The 23,386-nt window shown below is 42.5% G+C and overlaps 2 protein-coding genes and 1 long non-coding RNA gene across 4 annotated transcripts in view; all 3 read left to right on the top strand.

Annotated features, from left to right (window-relative positions):
* The window catches only part of LOC310749485, a 465,633-nt gene extending 448,056 nt beyond the window's left edge, over positions 1–17,577 (top strand). For both annotated transcript variants that reach the window (XR_014541653.1, XR_014541654.1), the window contains exon 2: positions 17,126–17,577. This is a non-coding gene — a long non-coding RNA (uncharacterized lncRNA). The remainder of the gene's footprint in view (positions 1–17,125) is intronic.
* Positions 42–16,815, top strand: PECR (peroxisomal trans-2-enoyl-CoA reductase). The gene is made up of 8 exons (XM_083585869.1): positions 42–220; positions 2,387–2,520; positions 9,300–9,465; positions 10,842–10,923; positions 12,438–12,534; positions 13,579–13,686; positions 15,001–15,112; positions 16,280–16,815. The coding sequence occupies exons 1-8, from the start codon at positions 76–78 to the stop codon at positions 16,366–16,368; spliced, it is 933 nt and encodes a 310-aa protein (XP_083441995.1). The 5' UTR covers positions 42–75; the 3' UTR covers positions 16,369–16,815.
* Positions 17,578–19,995: 2,418 nt separating the features above from the next.
* MAP3K2 (mitogen-activated protein kinase kinase kinase 2) overlaps positions 19,996–23,386 on the top strand; it is a 39,830-nt gene continuing 36,439 nt past the window's right edge. Inside the window, exon 1 of the mRNA XM_083585454.1 lies at positions 19,996–20,801. The gene's annotated coding sequence lies outside the window, so the exon portion shown is untranslated. The remainder of the gene's footprint in view (positions 20,802–23,386) is intronic.

The following is a 23,386-nucleotide window of genomic DNA, read 5'->3' as shown; positions in this document are numbered from 1 at the left end:
TGGTGCTAATCCCTCCCCCCCTCCCCCTCGAAGGCTGCTGGTGGCTTTGGAGACCTCGGATCTCTTGAGACCAAGATGGCGGCGGCGGCGGCAGCGGCGTCTTGTGGCGGCCACGGGGGTCGCTTTCTGGCGTCCGGGCTGTTCCGCAACCGGGTGGCCATCGTGACCGGCGGGGGCACCGGCATCGGCAAGGCCATCACCGCCGACCTGCTGCAGCTCGGTGGGCAAGGGGCGATCCGAAGGGGAAAGAACCAGAGGGAAGCCCCCGGGGACTCCCCCAAAATCGGGAGTGAACCAGGCGGGGTACCCTCGCTGCGCGCACACATGCACGCATTCACACGTCCCCTCGGAAGGAAATAGCGGGTTGGTGGTAGACTTGGGCTGCTCCGTGTCTTCTCCTTCCTTGTTTTCAACAGGACTGGCAGGAATTCAACAGGTGTAGCCTCCCAGGGGCGTAGCCAGGGGGTTGCAGGCTGCCAAATTTTGCAGCACCTGAAGTTTTCAAACCATCTTCAGAGAGGCAGTCCTGCATATAACACATCGCAGTAATCTAACCTAGAGGTTCCTAGAGCAGTTAGGCTACCCTAGTACAGATAGGGCCCCCACTGGGCTACCAGCTAAAGCTGATGGAAGGCGCTCCGTGCGACAGAGACCACCTGAGCCTCAAGTGACAGCAAAGGATCCAGAAATATTCACAGTATCCAAGCTGTGTACAGTACATGCTTCTTCAGAGGGAGAGTAACTCCTACTGTGTCTTGATAAGCTAGTTGTTTTATATATATTTATAATTTTATTTATATCCCATCTTTTACTCAAGGAGCTCAAGGTGGTGTACAAACTTTTCTCCCTCTGCATTTTAGCCTTACAACAACCCTGTGAGGTAGGTTAGGCTGAGAGACAGTGCCTGACCCAAGGTCACCCAGCGACCTTCATGGCTGCGTGGGAATTTGAACCCTGGTCTCCCTGGTCCTATTCCAGCGCTCTAACTACTGCACCACACTGGCTCATCATTGCCTTTGGCCCCTGTCCTAGAGGATTAATGTCTCTTGTTAATCAGTGATATATAATGTCAAATCCAGGAAGGCAGATAATGAACTCTGATTCTCTAAGCTGCACTTGTAACTGATGGATAACTGAGCTGTAGGGAAAGTGATTGGCAGTTTGAAAAAAAGCTGGCTATATCTGTGTGCTTTACATGGGTCACACCAGGGAATCAGGCCATGTCACTTGTGTGTTAAGTCGGGCAGGCATTAAAATACCAAACTAACTCATCTGCTGCTGAAGATTCTGTACCTCGTTTGTGGCTTGAACGATGAATGAAGTCATAAACTAAGGGTGGGCAACTTTTTGCCATTGAATGTTGTTTTACTGAAACACACCACATTTTGATTAACACATGGTGTGTGTACATGCAAATTCTGAAGCCAAGCCACAAATGATAGACTTCTTCATTTGTTCATCGAATGAAATGTCCGTAAAATGTCCATCATTTGTCCATTCTGGTATAATTCAGAATGTAATAGCATACTTTTGGAAATACTAGAATGTACTTTCTGTTTTGAATAACCCCTGTCATCATTTCGAACTGTAGATATTCTATCATTTGGACCTGCTGCTCATTTATCGTAGGTGTTTTATCACTTTTCCAGTTTCTTGCAATTAAGATCCTGGCTGCTACTGTTGTGTACATAAAAAGTGGTCTAACATCTTTTTAAATTTCTGGTGACATTATACCTAGGAGGAAGGTTTCAGGTTTTTTCTTAAATGAGAACTTAAATAACTTTTAAAAATTCATTATAGATGTTATTCCAAAATTCCTTAATGGCTGTGCATTCCCACCACATGTGCATATATCTGCACTTCTAGGTCAATAAGTGATGGTGGACGTGGTTCTTTGTAATCCAAAGAGGTCTTGTTTCTGTTGTCGTTGGCACTACACTAATTTCATGTCTTATAATTCAAATTCTACCATTGGCTTGGGAAGTTTCTGTGAGATGGCTTTCCAGTTCAGTAGTGGGGGTGGGGGTACAATTTGCAAGCTTAAATAACAATTTATAGAAGCATTTCAGGTATCTGACTTTGCAGACTTCCAGAACTGCCAAAATGCTTGACAATCCAGAAAGTCATGATTGAAGATGGTTATCACAGTCTGTGTACAGTGCCATTTGTTAAGCAAGAACCCTTGTTGCCTCTACTAAAATGCAACCATGGGCATAGCCAGGATTTGCGGGGGGGGGGCAGAACCATGTTATCTGTGACACAGTTGGTCAGTTTATTAAGTATTTTATTTATTTACTTGATTGGGGGGCAGCTGCCCCCCCTGGCTATGCCTATGAATGCAAGACTATTAATGTCTAAAATGTATTTCCCCCCTCTTTTTTGACAGGTTGTAATGTAGTCATTGCCTCCCGCAAATTCGACAGATTAAAAGCTGCAGCGAACGAGCTAGCTGCCAAAATTCCATCCACAGTTTCTGCCCAGGTTACCCCTGTACAGTGCAACATTCGCAAAGAAGAGGAGGTAAAAACAAAATACTTTTGTGCTGTAGAGTGGACAACTAGTGTACTGGTTCACTGGAGAATACTTGCCTTGAGTGTATTACACACACACAAACACGCAAAATTTGATTTATTATATTTCTGTGCCGCTCTTAATTCAAATGAATCCCAAAGCAGCTGGTAGTTCACAGTATTTTTCAAAGAGGTTGTTGTAAGAGTAATACTCTGTGATGGGAAAAGATTTACATCTTGCTGCATAATTGTCTTTAATGTTGTACGTCACTAATAACAGCCTCCTTTGCCAATGTTGAAATGACTTCTGAAGAATGTAGATTTTGCAAGCATTGAGAAATGTACACATGTGGGTGCTTGCATCTGGAGATTGGATCTAGACGCCAGCCACTTGGACTTAAACAGTGCATCTGGATTATTCCAAAGAAAAGGGGGAAAGGCCACTTATTTTTGGTGACTTTGTTTTATAAGGAAAACATGTAACCTGGCTGTTGCTTTGACTAAGAAATTGTTGCTTTCCCTAAATCATTGTAGTTTTTTATTTTGTGTAGCTTAGAAGAGTCACCCAGTCTGATTATGAAAGTGGTAACACCCAGTTGTTTATGTTGTTAAGGTGTGTTGCTGATTCTACTTTTAAAAAATAATTGGGGAAGGGCTTTGTAAAAGAGCAGTGGGAAGGGGAAAGTTAATGTTCCTTTTCACTAACTCTAAAGTGTTTTTGTGTGCATCTACTATCCTTTGTCACTATGAACCATTTAATTATTCAGACTGCAATGCACTATCTGGGTCTGTTCAAAACCTCAAGTGTATCTGGAATTATTTGTCTCACATTCATGAATAAACTTTTAAGATTTGGCGTTTGTCATAATTTACTTTCTTTTTGCATATGCTTCTTGGTTTCCTAATCTGTGGGTGGTGGTCACTATTTCTCCTGGTAATCCTTCAAAGCCCTTCCTGTTTGTAACCTGTCTTTTGGAGCTGGAGGAAGACATTTTCTCTGGGGGTTTTTTTGAGAGTTGAAGGCAGTAGGGTTGCAGATGCTTGTTTCTTTTGTCATGGTATTGCGGGGTTTCCCAAACTTGGGTCTCCAGCAGTTTTTGAACTACAACTCTCATCATCCTTAGCTAGCAGGGCCAGTGGCCAGGGATTATGGGAATTGTAGTCCAAAAACAGCCTGAGACCCAAATTTGGTAGTGTTTCAAAAATTACTAGATATTATAAGCAGTGCCATAGCTACTGGGGGGCTAGCCAGGTTTTTTTGTCCCGGGTGAATGCTCCAGAGGGGTGCCATTGAGGCTCCCAGCCTGTGTGTGTGTGTATGCAAATGTGTGGAGTGCGTGTGCTAGTGTGGTGTAATGGTTAAGAGTGGTGGACTCGTAATCTGGTGAACTGGGTTCGTGTCCCCGCTCTTCCACATGCAGCTGCTGGGTGACCTTGGGCTAGTCATACTTCTTTGAAGTCTCTCAGCCCCACTCACCTCACAGAGTGTTTGTTGTGGGGGAGGAAGGGAAAGGAGAATGTTAGCCGCTTTGAGACTCCTAAGGGTAGTGATAAAGCGGGATATCAAATCCAAACTCTAAACTGCATCTTTGACCTGGGTTTTCAGCTCCTTGGGAAAGCATGTGTGCTTTGCATGCAAAAGATCCCATGTTCAATCTCCAACATCTCCAGCTTAGGCTGGGAAGGACTTGCAGTCCTGCAGATTCATGACCAGTCAGCTGTAGGCATTGAATTTTTATTTTGATTATATATTTTGTGGTTTTATATTTTGATTTTGTTCGGTGAACGGCCCTGATACCTCCAGGTATAGGGCGGTATATAAATTCAATAAACAAAAACAGCAACTTTGTATAAGGAAGCCAGCTATGCTCTATGATTAATCAACGGTGTTAGAGCTGTCATATCACTTTCAAATTCTGCTTTTTCAATAGTAGTAGTAGTAGTAGTAGTAGTAATAATAATAATAATAATAATAATAGAACCACCTATTGTCAGTCTTCTGCCTTCATCTCCAAATAGTGTTCCTGCTATGAAAAATAGCCCTTCCTTGGTTCTATTTTAGTTCATTCTGCCTAAACCACTGCTTTCTCTTTCCATTTATTTCATAACTGGGCTTCTGGAGTGGCTGTTTCCCTGATCAGCAAAAGGAGATTCACGTAAAACATCTAGGGAATAACTTATTGAATGCGAGTTTCAGAGTCTTCATCTTTATCCTCAGGGGCCTCCTTGCTTTCTTTTTCATAAATAATTCTGCTTTTTGGCACAGGGCTCCTGAATGCTGTGCAGTCTGCCAGTTTCCTTTGTTAAGAATACAGTGATGCTGCATTGTACCCTCTGTGTCTCTTGGCTGTTCAACATCCTGTAGCCACCAGTCCTACCAGGCTTGATTGTCTCTCCTAACATAAAGAACATAAAGCTATTGAATGCTGTCATGTGGAAAGATGACCTCAGTTCTCTTTTCTCTCCAGCCCACCCCACACTCAGCACCAGGAGATTGTATCTGGGTTGTGATAAGATGGCAGTGATGAGATGAGCTCCCTGTGATTATTTAATTGAACAGCCTTCCATCTCATACTTGCTGCTTTTAGAGGAGTCGTTGGAACTAAAGGCCTTCAGACCAAAATCTATAGATAATGTTACCTACTGGTAGTGATGAAGCCATAGATTTCATAAGAAAACTCTTGGATCGGATACCAAATGCTTAGTATTCTGTTTCCAATAGTGGCCAGCTAAATACTTTTGGGAAGCTTGCAAACAAGCTACGAAGGTAGCAGCCCTTTCCTGTTTGTCTCCAACATCTGGTATTAGAAGTGGTTTCACTTAGGTATCGTATCTATTAGGTATGAGGTTGATAGTCTTTGGTGGCTGGGGAAGCCCAGCCAGATGGGTGGGGTATAAATATTAATGATTAGCTATAATTATGATTAGCTATAAGATCACAAAACTAGTGAAAGCATGGTGTTATTACATGTATTATTATAAAATTACTTGTGATGTATGGAAAGAAAACACCATGCTTTCACTAGTTTAGTGATCTTATAGCTAATCATAATTAAATATCAAATTCTGCATATAAATTATTACATTCATCCGGTTTAAATTGCTTCAGTTTAATAACAATTCCTTTTGAAGAGGGTGCTGCTTCAATGGTGTACAAAGTCTGGTTATATACATTGTTACAAGTCTCCAAAAACCCTGAAACAATAGCTTCCTCTCAGAGTGGAAGGGAGGTCTGTTCACAAGTTTGACGTCTGAATCTAGTAATAAAGGTGTTGAAGGGTGCAGGACTGCAGCCCATGATGCTCTCTGAAATACTCCTTTTTTTGCTAATGGGGGAAGGTTGAGTGATACTCTCTGGGCGATTTTTCTTCTTCTTAAGCAAAGCAATTTAGGCTGCAAGCCTAAACAAACTTACACAGGAGTAACTCCCATTGAGCTCGGTGAGGCTTCCTTCTGGGTGGTCATGTGAAGGATTACACTGCTCATGGTTTCATAGTCAAACATTTACTGAAGGGTCTTAACCATTAATATGGCTCTCCATATTGAGCATGCAGTGCTTGCATAATTCCTTAATACTCTGTAAACAGCCCAGCCTTTTATCTGTACTTCTCATTCGGTGGCTATGAGTGGCTTTGCAGTATAATGTGATTGGACTCTGCTGCCTGGGAGAGTGTATGTGTGTGGATTTAAAGGTTTCTTGTAGCATGTTCTCTGAAGAGGCTGGATTTTCTTCTAAATGCATTGTTAAATCAGGGTTTTGTAATTGGTTGACTATCCAGACTGGTGCTAGGAAATGCATTCAGCTGTAGCTAATCATAATTAAATATCAAATCCTGTGTATGAGTTGCTGCATTCTTGTCTAGTGCTTGAGGGTTATCTCCAGAAATATTCCGTTGAGTGATCTACTTTTTTCATGTGCTACTTTATGGACTTACCCTTTTGTATTTCTTGATTCCTCATTTTCCAACTGGAGTTAATTGCTGTTCTTACTTAATAGGGCTCTGATATTTGTTCTGTTACTCACCTATACCAATTTTTCTCTAGCTTCTCCTTATACCTGGAATGTGTTATATGCTAATATGCAGCCTATTTATCTCCTTTCTTAATACAAACTCCTGAACACACTCTTACCCCTTCCCTGCTGCCCCCTTACGGCCTCTTTTAATATAAGAAAAAAAAGCCATTTTTAAATTTACTAGTACATAAGGTTCTTCCTCATCTCATTGTCTAAAGATCTCAAAGCTGTGTACAAAACTACAACCTAAAAAAATTGAAACGGTATCATAAAACAGACATACAACAAAATCAGTAAAACAGTATGATTAAAAAAAGGAATTATGTAATATCAGGATCCAGTCTTATGGACTAGGGAAATCACAGGCAAAACATATGCATTTACAAGTAATCTGAAACATCTGATGGATAATGCTTTACATATGGCAGATGGTAGGGAATTCCACAGTACAGAGATGATTATAGAAAAAGACAGTTTTGGGGTCACCACCCTGTGATATATTCTGTAGAGTATGTTTCCATGATTATCATTTCCTCAAATGATATACCAAAATGAAACATTTTAGTAATATATGGCTCTTGTTTTTCTAGAAGAGTCGCACACAGTTTCTTGTCAACTTGAGCTAATTCAGCTGTTTGTATTCAGATTCCCAGATTGCATGCCTCTTTTTAAAAGGAGTGCACAGGTATGAATTTATACCTATGATGTAACACCTGAAGCAGCCCTTAGCTGTGAGCTAGTTAGACAAGGGTTTGTTCTGCAAATTGTCTTGTATTAGGCATCATTATAAACAAATATTACGCATTTATAAAACTTCTTCTTACAAAAATGTAAGGATTTTTTCTTGCATTTTTGCAAGACTGCTGGTCTGATTCTGCACAAAATCTATGCTGAAAGAATTGTACCTGCTGTACATGCCTTGCTAAATATTCAAGAATGGCATTTCGCTTTTCTTTGACGGGGTTGTATAGACTGTGACTCTGCCACTTCAGCAGAATATTGCCATTACCTGTTTTGGGTAGCTGAGGATGCTGCTGGATTAGCATTTTTTCCATCTTCTGATTGGCAGGGATCCAGGCCCCTTGGATCCTTGTGAAGACCACTGGCACAGATAGCGGAAAGGGGACACACAAACTGATTGGATGGGAAGAATAACTTCTGTGTAGCAACACATTATTCTTTAAAGCACAAATATGTTTGCATTAAGGCAAGAAAGCAGCCTTATTTTTAATCCTCAATTTTTAAGAGCTTTTGCCAAATGCTCTGAAGGTCAGAGGTGAATTTGAAACTCGGGACACAGGTGGAGAGGTGGGAAGAAAACTGGTGCTATTGGATTAAGAGGAGAATGAAATCACTTTTTCAAATCTGCCCTAAAAAGAACTTTTCAATGGAGTTGAAAAGGGAAGAGCAACATGGAAGTTGGTCCATTAGAGCAAATGGGGCGCTGTCCTACCACCTTAGAGTGCCATCAGTCAGCCCCCACCTGCATGCTTTCTTACTTACTGCTGGGCTTTAGTTTCATCTTCTGTGCTTTAGTTTCATCTTCTGATGGGAGTTGTAGTTTAAAACATCTACAGGGCACCAAGTTGAGCAAGGATGGTCTAAAATCTCAGAAATGCTCACCCAGCTTCTCTCTGAACTCTGCTCTTCTATCTGTGCCAAGTGGGCCTTGCTTCCATTCTTTGGGAATGCATTAATTTGCATGCTGCTGTTTTCATTCATAAAATACAACAGATTGGTTGTCCTCCCTTGGTGACCTTGGGACTAGCAAGACCTGCTTGCTGGCAAAATACTGTTTCACACATGACTTAAATAGACTATTAAAGGCTGCTTGTTCATTCTATCAGTGCTGCCGCTGCACCATAAAGTCTCTATCTACTTAACTAAGGTTTAGGTACATTTGAGGATGCATGTTTACTACTTCCAGGATTAGATATAAAAGAACTATTCTAATATCCTTTATTGCAGAAAAGCTCTTTTTATTCATTCTTTGCAGTATTATGCATGGCATTGTTAGGAATGTCATTTCATGTTGTGTTTGACAAGATGCTCATGTCAGTCAGCTGTTAGGTAAAGTAAAGGTAAAGGTACCCCTGCCCGTACGGGCCAGTCTTGCCAGACTCTAGGGTTGTGCGCTCATCTCACTCTATAGGCCGGGAGCCAGCGCTGTCCGCAGACACTTCCGGGTCACGTGGCCAGCGTGACAAGCTGCATCTGGTGAGCCAGCGCAGCACACGGAACGCCGTTTACCTTCCCGCTGGTAAGCGGTCCCTATTTATCTACTTGCACCCGGAGGTGCTTTCGAACTGCTAGGTTGGCAGGCGCTGGGACCGAACGACGGGAGCGCACCCCGCCGCGGGGATTCGAACCGCCGACCATGCGATCGGCAAGTCCTAGGCGCTGAGGTTTTACCCACAGCGCCACCCGCGTCCCACCCAGTCAGCTGTTACTATATGTTAAATTTTGTAGCATCATGAAAGTTCTCTGAGACATTCTATAATCTAGATCTAAAAGTCTATTTTTAGGAGGTTCCAGTGGACATTAGACCTCCGGCTGCAATGTTGTGATTTCTTTAGTGTTCACACTGTTTTACCAGCCCCTAACCTTCTTTTTGCAAGATAAATATACAACATATACAAAATACAAAAAGAAACCACTACAAAACAACCAATTGTTTTTATTCAGGGCAAGCTTGAGTAATTAATGTAGAAATGACTAACGCTAAAAGGCTACTGTGTGCAGACTTATCACTCAACTTTTTTTACTATTGGTAGGTAGAGGCACTGGTGAAATCAACATTGGACCTTCATGGGAGGATAGATTTCCTGGTCAACAATGGGGGAGGCCAGTTTCCTAGCCCAGCAGAAGCAATTAGTTCAAAAGGCTGGAATGCTGTGATTGAAACTAACTTGACTGGGACCTTCTACTGCTGTAAAGCAGGTGAGCACTTGGTGTACACAGGAAATAAGTAACTAAGCCATCAGAAGAATTTCCCCTCTTCTTTCCCCGTATAGCAGTTCCGTCTCTTTATCATTGCCATGGCATGTTCTTGCTCTGCTGTCCCCAGAAGCATTATAATCAGACATTCAGAGAACTTTGAGGTTCTTCCTGGGCTCAGCAGGTTATTAAAGGACTCCAGGCTAAGTTGTCACTGCTAACTAGGTTTGGTTGAAAGTTGGGTTGCCAGGTCTGTTGAAGCTCAGACCCTGAGATGCAAGGAGGAGAGGTTGGGGGCTAAGAGAGTCTGGATGCTGCCTTAGGTTGGAGGTTGACAGACATGGGGCAGTGGTAGCAGGATGAAGCCTCTTGAGCCAATGATACAATAGCCTGCTGCCTTGATTTTTGGTCCTCAATCTGAAATTCTGTTTTCGTAGAATCTTAGAGTTGGAAGGGACCTAAGAGTCATCTAGTCCAACCCCCTGCAATGCAGGAATCTCAACTCGTTTCCCCCTTCAAACCCTGGGAAGAAGGCTGAAATCTGACACCCCAGGTCAAACCATGAGACCTGACAAGTAGTTTCTCCCCCTGACTAATTTACAACTAGAGGTGGAAGAAGCAAGGGGATTCTTTGACAATTTTTTTCCATGTCTGCAGATACCTACTGACTAGATGATAGATTTACATTTGAACACTCATGCTGTTTTTGACACTAAGAAATAGTGGGTGACAGGTGAGGCAGCAGGATCTTCCTTAAGGCTCCAGAGCAGCTTTTTCTAGAAGGAAAGGAGGTGGGGGCTGGAGCAAACACTGCATTGTCCAAAAGTGCTGTCAGTTCTAGTTCTCCATACTTGCCTAGAAACATCGTGCCTGGGTCATCAGGCCTAACTAGTTGGAGCCATTTTCTTAGGAAGTAGTAGACGAATTGGTAGCAAGATGGACAGGTATCCTTCAGGAAGCTGCCTCACACTGAGTCAGACTTGGTGCAGCTAGTCTTGCCTGCAAATGAGTAGCAATGACTTTCCAGGATTTCACAAAGGAGACTTTCCCAGCCGTTTCTGGAAATGCCAAGGTTTGAACCTGAAACCTTCATGCAACAGATGCGCTGTCCCACTGAGCTGTAGTTTTGTGTTATACAGTACAGATAAATATCAATAGAGTTATAAGATGTGCATTCAGTTGTGATTCTTAGGTGAATATTTGGGTTTAATGTCATTGCTGCTTCCACCTCTGAGCAACTGATTTTGTCAAGTTTTCTAAGGCTATGGAAATAAGGCTTGAGACAGATTTCATTCCACTCATGTGTTTACTGTAATCTTTGTACACCATTTATCTGGCAATGTAAAAGCCTTCACGACCATTCTTCTGTGTCTACCCAGTGTACAATGCTTGGATGCAGGATCACGGAGGTGCTATTGTCAACATCGTGGCTGATATGTGGAAAGGGTTTCCTGGCATGTCGTAAGTCTGCTATCCATATACGATACACAGTCCACTTGCTTTCACTTAAACTGTTGTCCCTCTGAGTAGTCGTGTGCATTTGAATGGTAAAACAAGATGGAACAGCAGATTCCCAATATTTAACATGCACATTCCTTGAGATTCCATTTTAACAGAAGTCTTTGAGGAATTTGGGACTAAATTGCCGGTGCTTATGATCCTCAATTATTGTCACCTGCAAGGCTTTCCTGAGAATGCTCTTGAACAAAAAGTGGAATGCAGGAAGCAGTCACAGACAAGAAGAGGCTGCATTTTTCTTAGGCCAACTGGAAAGCAGAGTCCCTCTGCTGGGACAGTGCGATGAGTCTAGCTGAGGTCTGCCTATATAGCTGTGCATCTTTGCACATGCCTGTTTGTAATCTGCCATCTTACTGGGTTGCCCCAGCCACTCTGGGTGGCTTCCAACAAAGATAAAAGCATAATAAAACATTGAACATTAAACACTTCCCTATACAGGGCTGCGGGTGGCGCTGTGGGTAAAACCTCAGCGCCTAGGGCTTGCCGATCGCATGGTCAGCGGTTCGAATCCCCATGGCGGGGTGAGCTCCCGTCTTTCGGTCCCAGCTCCTGCCCACCTAGCAGTTCGAAAGCACCCTTAAGTGCAAGTAGATAAATAGGTACTGCTTTATAGCGGGAAGGTAAACGGCGTTTCCGTGTGCTGCGCTGGTGCTGGCTCGCCAGAGCAGCTTCGTCACGCTGGCCATGTGACCCGGAAGTGTCTCCGGACAACGCTGGCCCCCGGCCTCTTAAGTGAGATGGGCGCACAACCCTAGAGTCGGACACGACTGGCCCGTACAGGCAGGGGTACCTTTTATACAGGGCTGCCTTCAGACAGCCCCAATGACATAACTTCTCATGCATTTGCAGTTTAGTTCAAGAGGACTTCTCTCATAAACACAGTGAAAGGACAGGGCACCATACCGACTTCTGTTTTTGTACTGCAAGTTGTTTCTGCAAAGTTCCTACACAAGACTGAGATGTCCGGAAGCGCAAAGTACGATTTTATTAACAACCTTGCACCTCAGATGCCTCAGTCTTCTGTAAGCCATGCTTTTTTCTCAGTCATTGCCTATACTTCTATAACTTGTTGTTTATCATTTGATGAGTCATACAGAATGCTATTAACATTGTGAGCTTTTCGTTGGGCTGGAATAATTGGACAAACACAAAATATTGAAAAAACATTTTACTGCAGGCCTTCAGCCAGCCTTTGTTCATTGTTTGTGTTAGCATTGAGTTTGCAATTAAGCTTCTAGAATGTCAGATATTGCTAACTTGACTGCCCTGTTCTGCTGAGATTTGTTTTGGATTTGTTTGATTGGACGACTGCTTGTCAGAGTGTGAACCTAGTTAGGCTTGCTAGGTGTCGCTATAGTTACTTCAAAGCATCCAGTCTTGATGGAGCTGCCACATACCCCATGTCTATTTATTGATGGAAGATAATATTGCCCTTTTAAAATTTCCTTCCCTCACAGGCACAGTGGTGCAGCAAGAGCCGCAGTCGATAACCTGACCAAAAGCCTAGCCATCGAGTGGGCCCGCAGTGGAGTGAGAATTAACTCTGTTTCCCCGGTAGGTGACAGAAACATGTGACCAGACCAGCTTTGGTGCCTGTAAGGGAAGAGTCAAATTAGTACAAATTTGTAAAATGATCATTTAGTTTGGTTTAGCTGAGATAGAATAAGATAATTCCCTACCAGCTGCGCATTTGGTCATAATTATTTGAGTCTATTAAGGGTTTTTGCAGTTAAACCTGCTAATAGCATCCAGGGTTTGGGATGGGTCTTAGGATATGGAAATGGAGGACGATTCTTTCTTTCTTTCTTTCTTTCTTTTACAAATTTATAAGCTGCTTCACAGACTGAAGCTGCCAAAGCAAACTACAACAGTATAGAAATGTGATAAAATGCAAGCTCCCAAAACAATTTCTATAGATATACAATGTGTCTTCCTTGAATGACTGGGTCACACTTCGGGGAAAGCTGTCTTAAGCAAAAATTACTTTGGTACATGCCTAAATATCATGATGCAACTCTTCACAGAGATTGAGTGGTTTATAAAAGATTCAAATAATAAGTGTCGTTAAGCCAAAGGGAGAGAGAACAATTTAGTTGAAAGGAATAGAAACTATGCTTTTGGTGCGTGTGCTTGGTTTTTTTTTTTTTTTAATATTTATCATCATTCTACCCCATCCTTCCTTCTGCTGGAGACCATTGGAAAGTACACATAATCAAGAAAATACAAATGGTTAAAAAAAGTTTTAAAACAGCCATGCAAACAATAATACAAATAAAACAATTTAAATACATTATACAGTGGATGAGGAATATTGGGCCGTCAGTCTCAGTTGCCATTAAAGTGTTTTTTTCTCAGAGTGAATCCTGCACGACACAAGAACAGAATGTTGGGAATTGTGGCATATGCACAGCCCTATTTATTGAGGGAATTGTAAGCAAGTTAAAGAGCCAAGATTTTGAATAAGAGCTGGAATTTATTTTTATCCCCCTCCCCAACCATGTAGGTCTTAATGAGACCTGCTTTTCAGTGTAGAGGGTTCAATGTTACTGTGTTAAGCATTAATGGAGTCTGACTGTGAGTCTGTCCTTTTCTTCATAGGGAGTGATATTTTCAGAAACTGCTGTTGCACATTACAAAGATGGTGAAGAACTGTTTAAAAGCTATGTCCGAAAAATTCCTGCCAAGAGATTAGGACTTCCTGAAGAGGTATTACAGTATTTCAACCTAAAAGTTACCTTTTGGCACTGAGGGTCTTTCCGGATGATCAGTAGTGGCGCCCACCCTGTGGAACTCCCTCCCACCAGATGTCAAGGACATAAACAACTACCTTTAAGAAGACATCTGAAGGCAGCCCTGTTTAGGGAAGTTTTTAATGTTTTATGTTTTATTGTGTTTTTAATATCCTGTTGGAAGCCTCCCAGAGTGGCTGGGGTGGCCTGGCAGGATGGGTGGAGTATATGTAATTTTATTTATATATATAATGTGTGTGTGTGTGTGTGTGTGTGTGTGTGTGTGTATGATTCCCCCCCCCCCCCCGTACACAACATTTGCACAAAGTAGTGCAAATACCAGCCTTGCTGTGGGAGATGGTTTTCGGTGGTACTCCTGATCAACATGTGTGTGAACAGGGATAGGTCAGCAAGGGCCAAATACAGTCCTTCAGGCCTCTCATAGAATAACTAATGCATTAAGGGGAAATGGTGCTATTGCATTGGAAAGAGGAATTGCATTGGAAAGAACATCCTAAATTTCAAAGAGTAAGATGTTTGAAGACACATACCACTAACTAATATGTTCATACAAAAAAATGTTTATTAGAGTACTCTTTAAAGGGCAAGCTATGTGCCTGGCATTGTATAAACCTAAAACAGGTATCCTGATTATGCTATAATTATGTTGTATGTACCATCCACTCCACAGTAGGAGCAAACACCACATTGCAAGCCTGCTGGTTGAACTTGCAGAACTTTTGAATGTGCAGTTTATCATAGAACCTTGCCAGTTTTGAAGGTGATTTTTGAGTACTTTTAGAATGGATCGTTCCGCTGACATATCCAAGCCAGCAAAGCATTGAAATGATATAATATTTATGGACAGTAAAATACCAAGCATTTTTTTTGACTTGAACATTTTGTATTTAGTAATATATTCCTGTGGACCACTGGTTAGTAATCTTCTGTAATTGATCAGTAATGACTTCTGATCTAAGAATCACCTTCAAATAGGGAGTTAATAGGAACCCTTTTCAGAAATGTGTATTCAATGGACGCATGCAGGGCTGGTGGCACTGTTGTGGTAACTGGCTCTGTGCCCACCCTACATGCTTATCAGTGTGCATTGGCACCATGCTTTTGACATACAAATGCATACGTTTGCACATGTGTAGGGCAGAATCTATACACTACTGCCTTTGTTGTGATGAATGCATGAAGCCTTGCCTGCATTTTTGAAAAGTGCTATGCCATGGCAGGCGTTGAACACCTGTAATTCACATAAGTAAATGTCTTGAATCTTTATAAGGTATCGCCCTTGGTGTGTTTCCTGCTGTCTCCGGCTGCCTCTTTTATCACTGGAGAAACAGTGAAGGTTGATGGTGGACAGAGCATATATACTTCCCCATGGGAAGTACCAGGTAAAAAACCCCGCTTTTGAAAAACTACTTTTTAACAAGTAGCTTGTTCAGTTATATGCCCACCCAGGGCCTGTTTAGATCTCTTACACTCTTTTGTGGAAATCAACACTTCAGTTTTATCATAGTTTATTGTCAGCTTTGCAGTAGCTTGATAATTTAGTTGTGAGTCTTTTTAGGTCCAGCCTGGGATTGTAGAGTAATACAGCTCACTGTAATAAAAGGATTTCTATACTAGCCAGTCTGGGCAAGTGGTGCTGTGAACCCTGAATGCTTTCCCCCCTAAACTATATGCTCAACAGCCTTAACTTAAAGGTTCTAGTCTTAACCCATGGCCGCCTTAAATCTCATGACATTGGAATGGGATTGGTAAAAACACTCTTGGGATTACCTCAGCCTCAGTTATTGAATTGTCATATAGCTTTCTTATAAACAACAAGAAGCAACCTTTTTATAAAAAAAATTTGAAGGATTTTAATAGACAACAAGGGTATATACAATGTCTCTGTTCTCAGTTCATAGAGTCCTTTCTATAGGTCAGTTACATTCGGTGTGAGACACTGCTGTCTTAGAGATTATGAGGTGGAAGAAGTGAATGGGGGAAGAAAGGGGGTAATGGTTTTCCATTATTTTGACAAACAACCCTTTACCTAACAATGTCACATCTAGTTTTTCCCAGATCTTCATGTGCTGAATCCAAGGCTGACTAAAGATCTGTAGAAATATAGTTTGCCTTTTTGGTGTTTGGAAGATTTTTCAGCCGAAATGAACATAACTAATGCATGGTCCATAGCTTTTTCTCCTAGGATCTCTTCCTATACATGTTGGAAAGACAATGCTGTAATTTGGATCACTGTAAATATGAAACATGATAATTTTTGGAAAGAATTGGATAAAAGGGTGTTCGGAGAGCATTTCCTTTAGCTCAGTCTTCCCCAACCTGGTATCACTATTTATTTTGGACTATAATTATCATTAGCCATGCTGGTGGGGACTGATGGAAATTGTAGCCCAAAACAATGGAAGGGCACAAGGTCGGGAAAGAGTGCTTTACACTTAAAGGAAGTTTTCTTTCTTTAAGAGATCTCATCGAGATCTAGCTGGGTTAAGGTGAGATGAAGCAGCCACTAGCTTTTGAAGGTAACTGTCTTATTGTATCCTTTCCCACAGATCATAATAGATGGCCACCTGCACCAGATGGAGATAATGCCAAAGCACTCAAGAAGATAATTTCAGGAAAAGCTTTGTCAAAGCTGTAAAACAAAAGAAATGGGGTTAGCCTCCTTCCATGCCTGTCAGTGGATAAATGCTGCCTTTCAGTAATTGACTGCAATCTTGAGGATCACAGCCCCACTGGGGTAACAAACTGTGCCTTAGTTTTCTTCTTATGATTCCTCTGAAGAAAGTCCTCCAGAATCAAACAACTGTCAACATGTGCTGCTGCTGGCTTTGATGTAAAAGGGTAAATGCATCTCTCATGACCTCTGCTTTTGCAATTTGCACTCTAAGCTCCACTCACTAAATCATGTACATATGCTGCATTAACAAGGTGCTGAAGTGAATTACAGTCCAAGTTCTGTAGCTTGCTATCATCACAGCCTTTCTGATTGCCATGCATTGATTACTCACTTCTGCCATAAGAGTCTTTGGCACAGCTTCCAGGGATGAGAGATGTTGGTGCACAATAAACTGGTGGTTTGTATCTATGTTCAAAGTTGTGTTTTATCTTCACTGGGAGTAGGCAGCATGGATACTAACTGCCACTTGAAAACATCTTTAGGTAAAAAAGGTAAAGGTACCCCTGACCATTAGGTCCAGTTGCAGACGACTCTGGGATTGCGGCGCTCATCTTGGCCGAGGGAGCCGGTGTACAGCTTCCGGGTCATGTGGCCAGCATGACTAAGCCGCTTCTGGTGAACCAGAGCAGCGCACGGAAATGCCATTCTTGCTGGAGTGGTACCTATTTATCTACTTGCACTTTGACATGCTTTCGAACTGCTAGGTTGGCATCTTTAGCCTGTACTATACTTTAAAAGTTCAGAGATTCAGAAAGGGAAATGCCTTCATCTTGTACACATGGAGAAAACAATGGCAAAGCTTCATTTTGTTCGCATGTGTTACAAGATAGTTTATTTTTCTGAACTAGCACTGCTTGTCTTTGACAGCTTGATTTGCAAGCCTTCAGGCTGGTATGTGCCATAGCCATCATATTGACTTAATTCTAGTGATTAGAGAAGTTGTCCAGAAACATTTCCCCCCCACAAAGGAGCTGAAGAGGAGAGGTGGCAGATGAAGAACTGAAATATGGATACTTCATTATCACTGCAATTACCAGAACCCAAGGGGAAGAAGAAAAATCATTAGAGCTATAAGGGGAAAGCTCATGTTAGCTGCAGTTCCTTGCTTTTAATGAATTGCATTTTATATATTTATTTTGCCAAATAAAAAAGAAAATTAGCAAAATGTTATCCTGCCAGAGTGCAATACTTGGGGTAGTTTCAAAGCCAAGTTACTGCACAAATTGAAATGTTTAGTATCTAAACATTGGTTCTTGGGAGTCTTCATTTTCCTCTAGGCGGAAGTGTAGTAGCAAAAAAAGGAATGGAATATCCTTGTCTTCCCTGATAACAGTGCATCTTCTTTTCATAATTGATTGCTGTTGTGACAATTAGGAAGTTTGCATCACCCTTTGCAAACACTGTTGATCAGTGGATATCTATCAGTTTACAAACAGTTTATGAACTGTCTTGTTAGCAAAGAAATACTCATTTATTTGAACATCCAAGTCGCTTTTGACGTTCACCTGCACACCAATGATGCCTTTTGATCAACTCAGATGTGTACTACCCTTCACTGATATACCAGATTTATAACCATAAAAGACAGTTAGTAGGTTACTGTATTTCTGGAAAACGTAATTAACAGATTGCCTTGGTGTAGGGCGGCTGCATTTAATTCAATCTTTGACGAGAACAAACATCAGCAACCTATTAAGGAACCCTTTAGTGACTCTTCTGTTATTTCCCTGCCTACTATGGCCCACAGTGCTTCAGGAAGGACTGGCTTCTTTGTCTTTCTTAAGCAGTCCAGAGAAGCTCCAAAAAGTGATAATGGGACCATTCATAATTGAAGACACGTGAGAGATCTTCACTTACGCTCTTTGCTGATAAAGCCAGATGCTGGAAAACAAGATGTCTATGGGCTTTCAAACTACCTTCACTCAATTTTTTGCTTTGCTCTCTTGAATGTATATTGTGAAACACTTCTTACTATGGACGTCAGAATGTGTTGCCCAGCATTGACATCTTGACCCTAATGTCACTTTATTTCCTGTTTCATAGTGATGGAGGGTTTCTATCCTGGAGGTTAAAACATTTGCTTTTATTTTTATTTTTCCATCCTGGATTAGATGCTGTTCTTGTGTTTGACACTGTGGTTCCATTTAACTTCCAAACAGTATTGTTCATTTCTGTACAATGGGCCGGAAATCAACAATGCACAAAACACTTCCTTAAAAACAAACAATACAGGGAAATACCTTTTGTTATGTCTCCTTCACATGGGTTTATGCAAAGAAAACGTTTAACAGAAAGGTGTACACATATATATATTACACAGTATAAGGCTTACTAGAACTACCGCAGGTTCCCAGAATGGAAAAGACTGTGTTTCCGATTCCACCTAGTGACTAGCCAGACTATTACATTTCACCTATTTATAGACAACTTAATAATCAGAATTTCTGCACTTTGCCCATAAACGTGTTTTAAAAATAATAATACAGGGAAAAAATGATAAAAAATTGTCTCCCAAATAAGCCAGCTTTAAGCCATGCTAGTTCTGTTGGCTTGTTGACCAGAGAAGGCTGCATGGCGACATCCCTCGCCAGCACAGCATTTCTGCACACACGCGCTCTCCCCAGGCTGCATCCTAGGGGATCGAACCCACGATCCGAGGACGGGCAGAAAGGCAGGCAGGCGAGCGCTGCCCCAAAGAGATCCACAAGGCGGTAGGGGAAACTGCGCATGCTCCTGATAATCGCTTTTCGCGTCATCGGCCACTGTGTGGCGAGCATCGCTCGCGAGGTACGGACAGCTCCGACTTGTGCACCACAGAGATAAGAATAGTAGAGCAGCCCATCATTAACGAGATTTCCGGGTTCGCACAAGGGAATGTCAGTGGGGTCGGAAGCGAGCGCTGCCCATAGAAATCAATGGAGAAACAGGATTTTGTAGGAGGTGAAGCTGAGGTGAGAAGCAAGGCTGACTTTCCACTCAAGGCAGCCTAATGCAAAACACCCTTCAGCTCAATCTTACTCATTTGCCTCCTCAAATCAACCTGTCAGGCCAGCTCCAATATGCAGTGGCATGCAAAAGCATTATGTTTTTAAAACTGTAATTACTAAAATAAATATATTTAACAATATATACAAGAAATCGGGACGTGAACAAGGAAGAGTATGAAGTTCTGACTTTTCTACCTTGTTTGAGGAGAGCTTTAACTATATTAAAATTGTGGATTTCTCCATTGTTAGAGGGAGAAAACATTTACAATTAACCCGGAAATTTCTTCCTAGTAAAATCCAGTTTTACAAATCCAGATCAATTTTAGAAAGGAAATGCCAGTTAACTTCTTTGAATCCTGCGGCTTGCAGACTTGTGAGTTCCAATCCAAGAAGTTCTGCTTCTATATAGGAGTGCGTTTATCCTCAGTTGGTACTTCTATGACACAAAGCATATGTATTTCGGCGGTGGATTTTTATTTTTATTTTACCATCTTAGAATCCCCAAGACCTCCAGCGCTGCCGCTCTACGCTCAGAGGAGATCATAGATGCCGGGTTTCCTTTTTATTTTTTCCCCCGACAGGCAGTTGGACGCTATGGGAAGAGGGGGTTGGTGTCCTCAGACGTCACCGGAACTACAACTCCCATCATCCTTCATTATTGGCTATGCCGTCATGGGGCTTGCTGGGAGTTGTGGTCCTACGACTTCACCGGGTTACAAAAGCTATCCTTTCGGGAGACTCTTTCTCCGAGCGCGCTTCCTCAGGCCACCCGCGAAGCCCCTTTCCGAATAAAGTCTCCGTAGGGGGTCGCGGCTCTTTCCCTCCTTCGTGCCTTTTATTTATTTATTTATTTAGGCGCGACGTGCGTCGTGACGTTGAGACGTTCCGTCTTGTGTGTGTGTGTACGGGAGTCACGGGCTCCTGCGTGGGGGGAGGCGGAGCCTGAGGAGATCTTGAGGAGGAAAAAGAACAGGGGTTGCTTGTGAGGGGTGGGGGTGGGGGAAAGGGCTGCTCGAATAGGAGACGGGCACCGGGTTGGGGTGGTGGGGGCTCCTTGCGCGCTTCGTTCCCTTCCCCCTCCGGCCCCCGGGTAGCGCAGGGGAGAGTGAGGGGGGCCGCTGCCTCATTGGGCACTTCCACCTCCTCCCCCCGGCTTTTTCTGTGGGTCTGTTCCCCTCCCCCCGCATCGACGTGCTGCTTGCCCCCCTCCCTGCGGAGGGGGTGTTGCTGGGCCTGCTGTTCTCCCCCCCTCACTGATACCCGGTGAGGGGTGAGAGTGGGTCTGGCCTCAGCTGAAAGCCAGGATCCTGGACCCCTCCGGTGTTCGAGGCTTGGAGCTGCCGGCTTCTGGGGGGGAGGGAACCCTTCGCCTCCCCCCCCTCGCACTTCCTCGTCTCTGCCCCACAGGTAGGTAGTGTGCGCGCGCGCGCGTTCATGTCGCCTGCTCTGGTGTCTGAGGAGATGGGGAAAGGAGCCTCTTGCTCTTAGTGTAGGAGACCCCACCCCCCTTTGGAGCTCATAGCCATGCATGTAACCTATATTTATTATATATGATATATTAGCTTTATTTCTAGTTGGTCACTTTTCTTGGTTGCGGTTGTAATTGGCAAAAGCCAGGTACCGAAAGTCTATGGGGATTCGGGGTTTGGGAGGACCCTTGAGTTGTCATTGAGGAAGAAAGGGGAGGAGTAAATTGTGGTTTCTTTCTATGCCATCCTGCGTGTGTGTCTACTCAAATGTAAGTCCCGCTATCAAGAGTGTGGCTGGGATTTTGGCATGTGTGTGTGTTTCTTTGGAAAGGAGGTGAGGTTTGTGAGTTCTCTAGACCATAAGGCTTGGCGTAAGCATACTTATTTGGGAATAAGTCACACTGTGTGTACATTTATCTGAGAATGGGAAAAAAAGGTTTTTATATAGCATCTTTTTGCTCTGCTACCACACATGCACACAAAGACACATCTCGAGCAGAGGAATCTGGTTTCAACTGCAGAGATGAGGCATGGAGAGAGAGGAAATAAGCAAGAATCCACAAGATACTTGCAAAAGAGCATCAGGTAAGAAGTAGGCCACAGTTTAACACTGTGGTTCAAAGAACAGGATGTCAGCACAGATTAGGGTTGATGTTAAAATGAGATATTGATTTACTAGAAGTATAAAACGGGGTTTTAATCCTGATTTGGGATTTTATGGAGGAGTTGGTGCAGTTTTGGTGGCCATGTTGGCTAGTGACAAATTTCAGTGTGTAGTTGTGGAGTGTAGTTAGAGGTTATGGTCAAGTTGAGTGACTTCTACTGACAAGGAATATTGGGTGAATGTACTGTTTTTTATGTGTTGCGGCTTGTAACTTGTACTACCCTATTAATGTCATTTTACTTGAGTTCTTGATGTTGCGAATTTATGAGAATTGCCTATCAGGTATTTTCAAGAGGGAAAGTGAACAAAGAGCTCCTTTTGCCCTGAGTTGTGAAGTGTGGAAATACATGCAAGGAATTTATCTAGCTTCCGTTCTTACTTTGCAAACAAATTCTTCAGGGTTTGCCACAACATTGTTGGTTAGAAGATCAAAGCTGAAAGATGCTGACCACAACTTAGTGATATTTGTGTTTCATGCTTATTTTCTGTTGAATGGCTAAAAAGGCTAGTGGAAGTTCACTTTTGGAATAATGAATTTTCATAGAATACTGTATCTGTGCTCTCTCCACTCACAAATCCCCCTGGAATTTCCCCACATTAACCCTTTTCATTCCCACTCTACGCAAAGTCACCTCTCCTATTCTGTAGCCTTGCTTTGAATGCCTGTTTTCACCTTCATCCCCATATCCATGCCTCCCTCTCTCTTTTTGTGCAACCCCTGCACACAGACCACCCCCATAGTAACCTCCTGTATCTTCCTCCTCCAAATACATTGCATCCACTAACCATCCTTTTCACCTTCCATCCAGTTATGATGAAGCCACCATCCCCTCCTGGGAGAGCCTTTTATTCCTCTGCTTTCATCTTCATCCCAACTCCCATGCCTCCCACTCCCTCTTTCTTTGCAACTTCCTCTGCACCCATTTTCAACTTCACCCCTTTTTCTTACCTCCTCCTTCCTATTTTTTTCTAACTCTGCCTTGCACACAGACCACCCACCAATTCCATGCCTTCTCTTCTCTCCTATTCTGTAGCCTCTTTTGCACATATACCCCGTGCTGATATGCTACTACATTTTTAAGAGGAATAGAATTTTAAGAGCAAGTATGCTAGTTAGCTTGTGTTGATGGATGTTGTACATATATGGGTGTTTGCTTGTTAATAAAATATATCTTCTAAATTACTACATTGAATCTGTAACTTCATGGGACCAGAAATACATGGGACCAAACACATGAGAACAGAAATGCATTCTGTGAAGGTACTATTGAATATCTGAGGGCTCCACATTTTTATCTCTTTCACATGAGGCAAACCTGAGGGAGATGCTTAAAACAACCAATTTTCCCCTTTCAGTTTTCTCCCCTTCTTCCTGTACTCAAACAATGGCAGAAGTTTCAGTAAAGCAGAGATGTAAGAACATTGAGGGTTGTTGTTGTTGTCTAAACCAATTTTAACAAGGAGAAATACAAGAGGTGGGTACAACACATAAGCTAATACCAAAAAGCTAACACAACAGAGCCTTCCCCAACTCTTTTCTCACTCTACTCGAACTCTATTTTCAACTGCCACTCCCCCCTTCAGTGCTGCAAATTTGTGACTATCAGTTGTAAATTTTAATTTAGGAACAAAATTCAGTTTCATGACCATAACAAGCTGAAAGATGTTGCTGTCAGGGCAGAAGCATATAGGATAAACAACTTAGCAATGTTTTTTGGGGGGAGGAAAAATAGTATTTTGATTCTTGCAATTCCTTGCCATGTTAACATTACAATATTAAAACATTACAAAAAGGGTTGTCATTCAGACTATTTTCAGCCCAAGTAAATGCTGATGCAGACTTTATCTAGAAACTGTAA

The sequence above is a fragment of the Podarcis filfolensis genome, assembly GCF_964270895.1.
Source record: "Podarcis filfolensis genome assembly, chromosome: 1".
NCBI classification, from domain to species: Eukaryota; Metazoa; Chordata; class Lepidosauria; order Squamata; family Lacertidae; genus Podarcis; species Podarcis filfolensis.
Note: the sequence above shows the minus strand (reverse complement) of the source record. Positions and strands in the feature narration are given on the sequence as shown.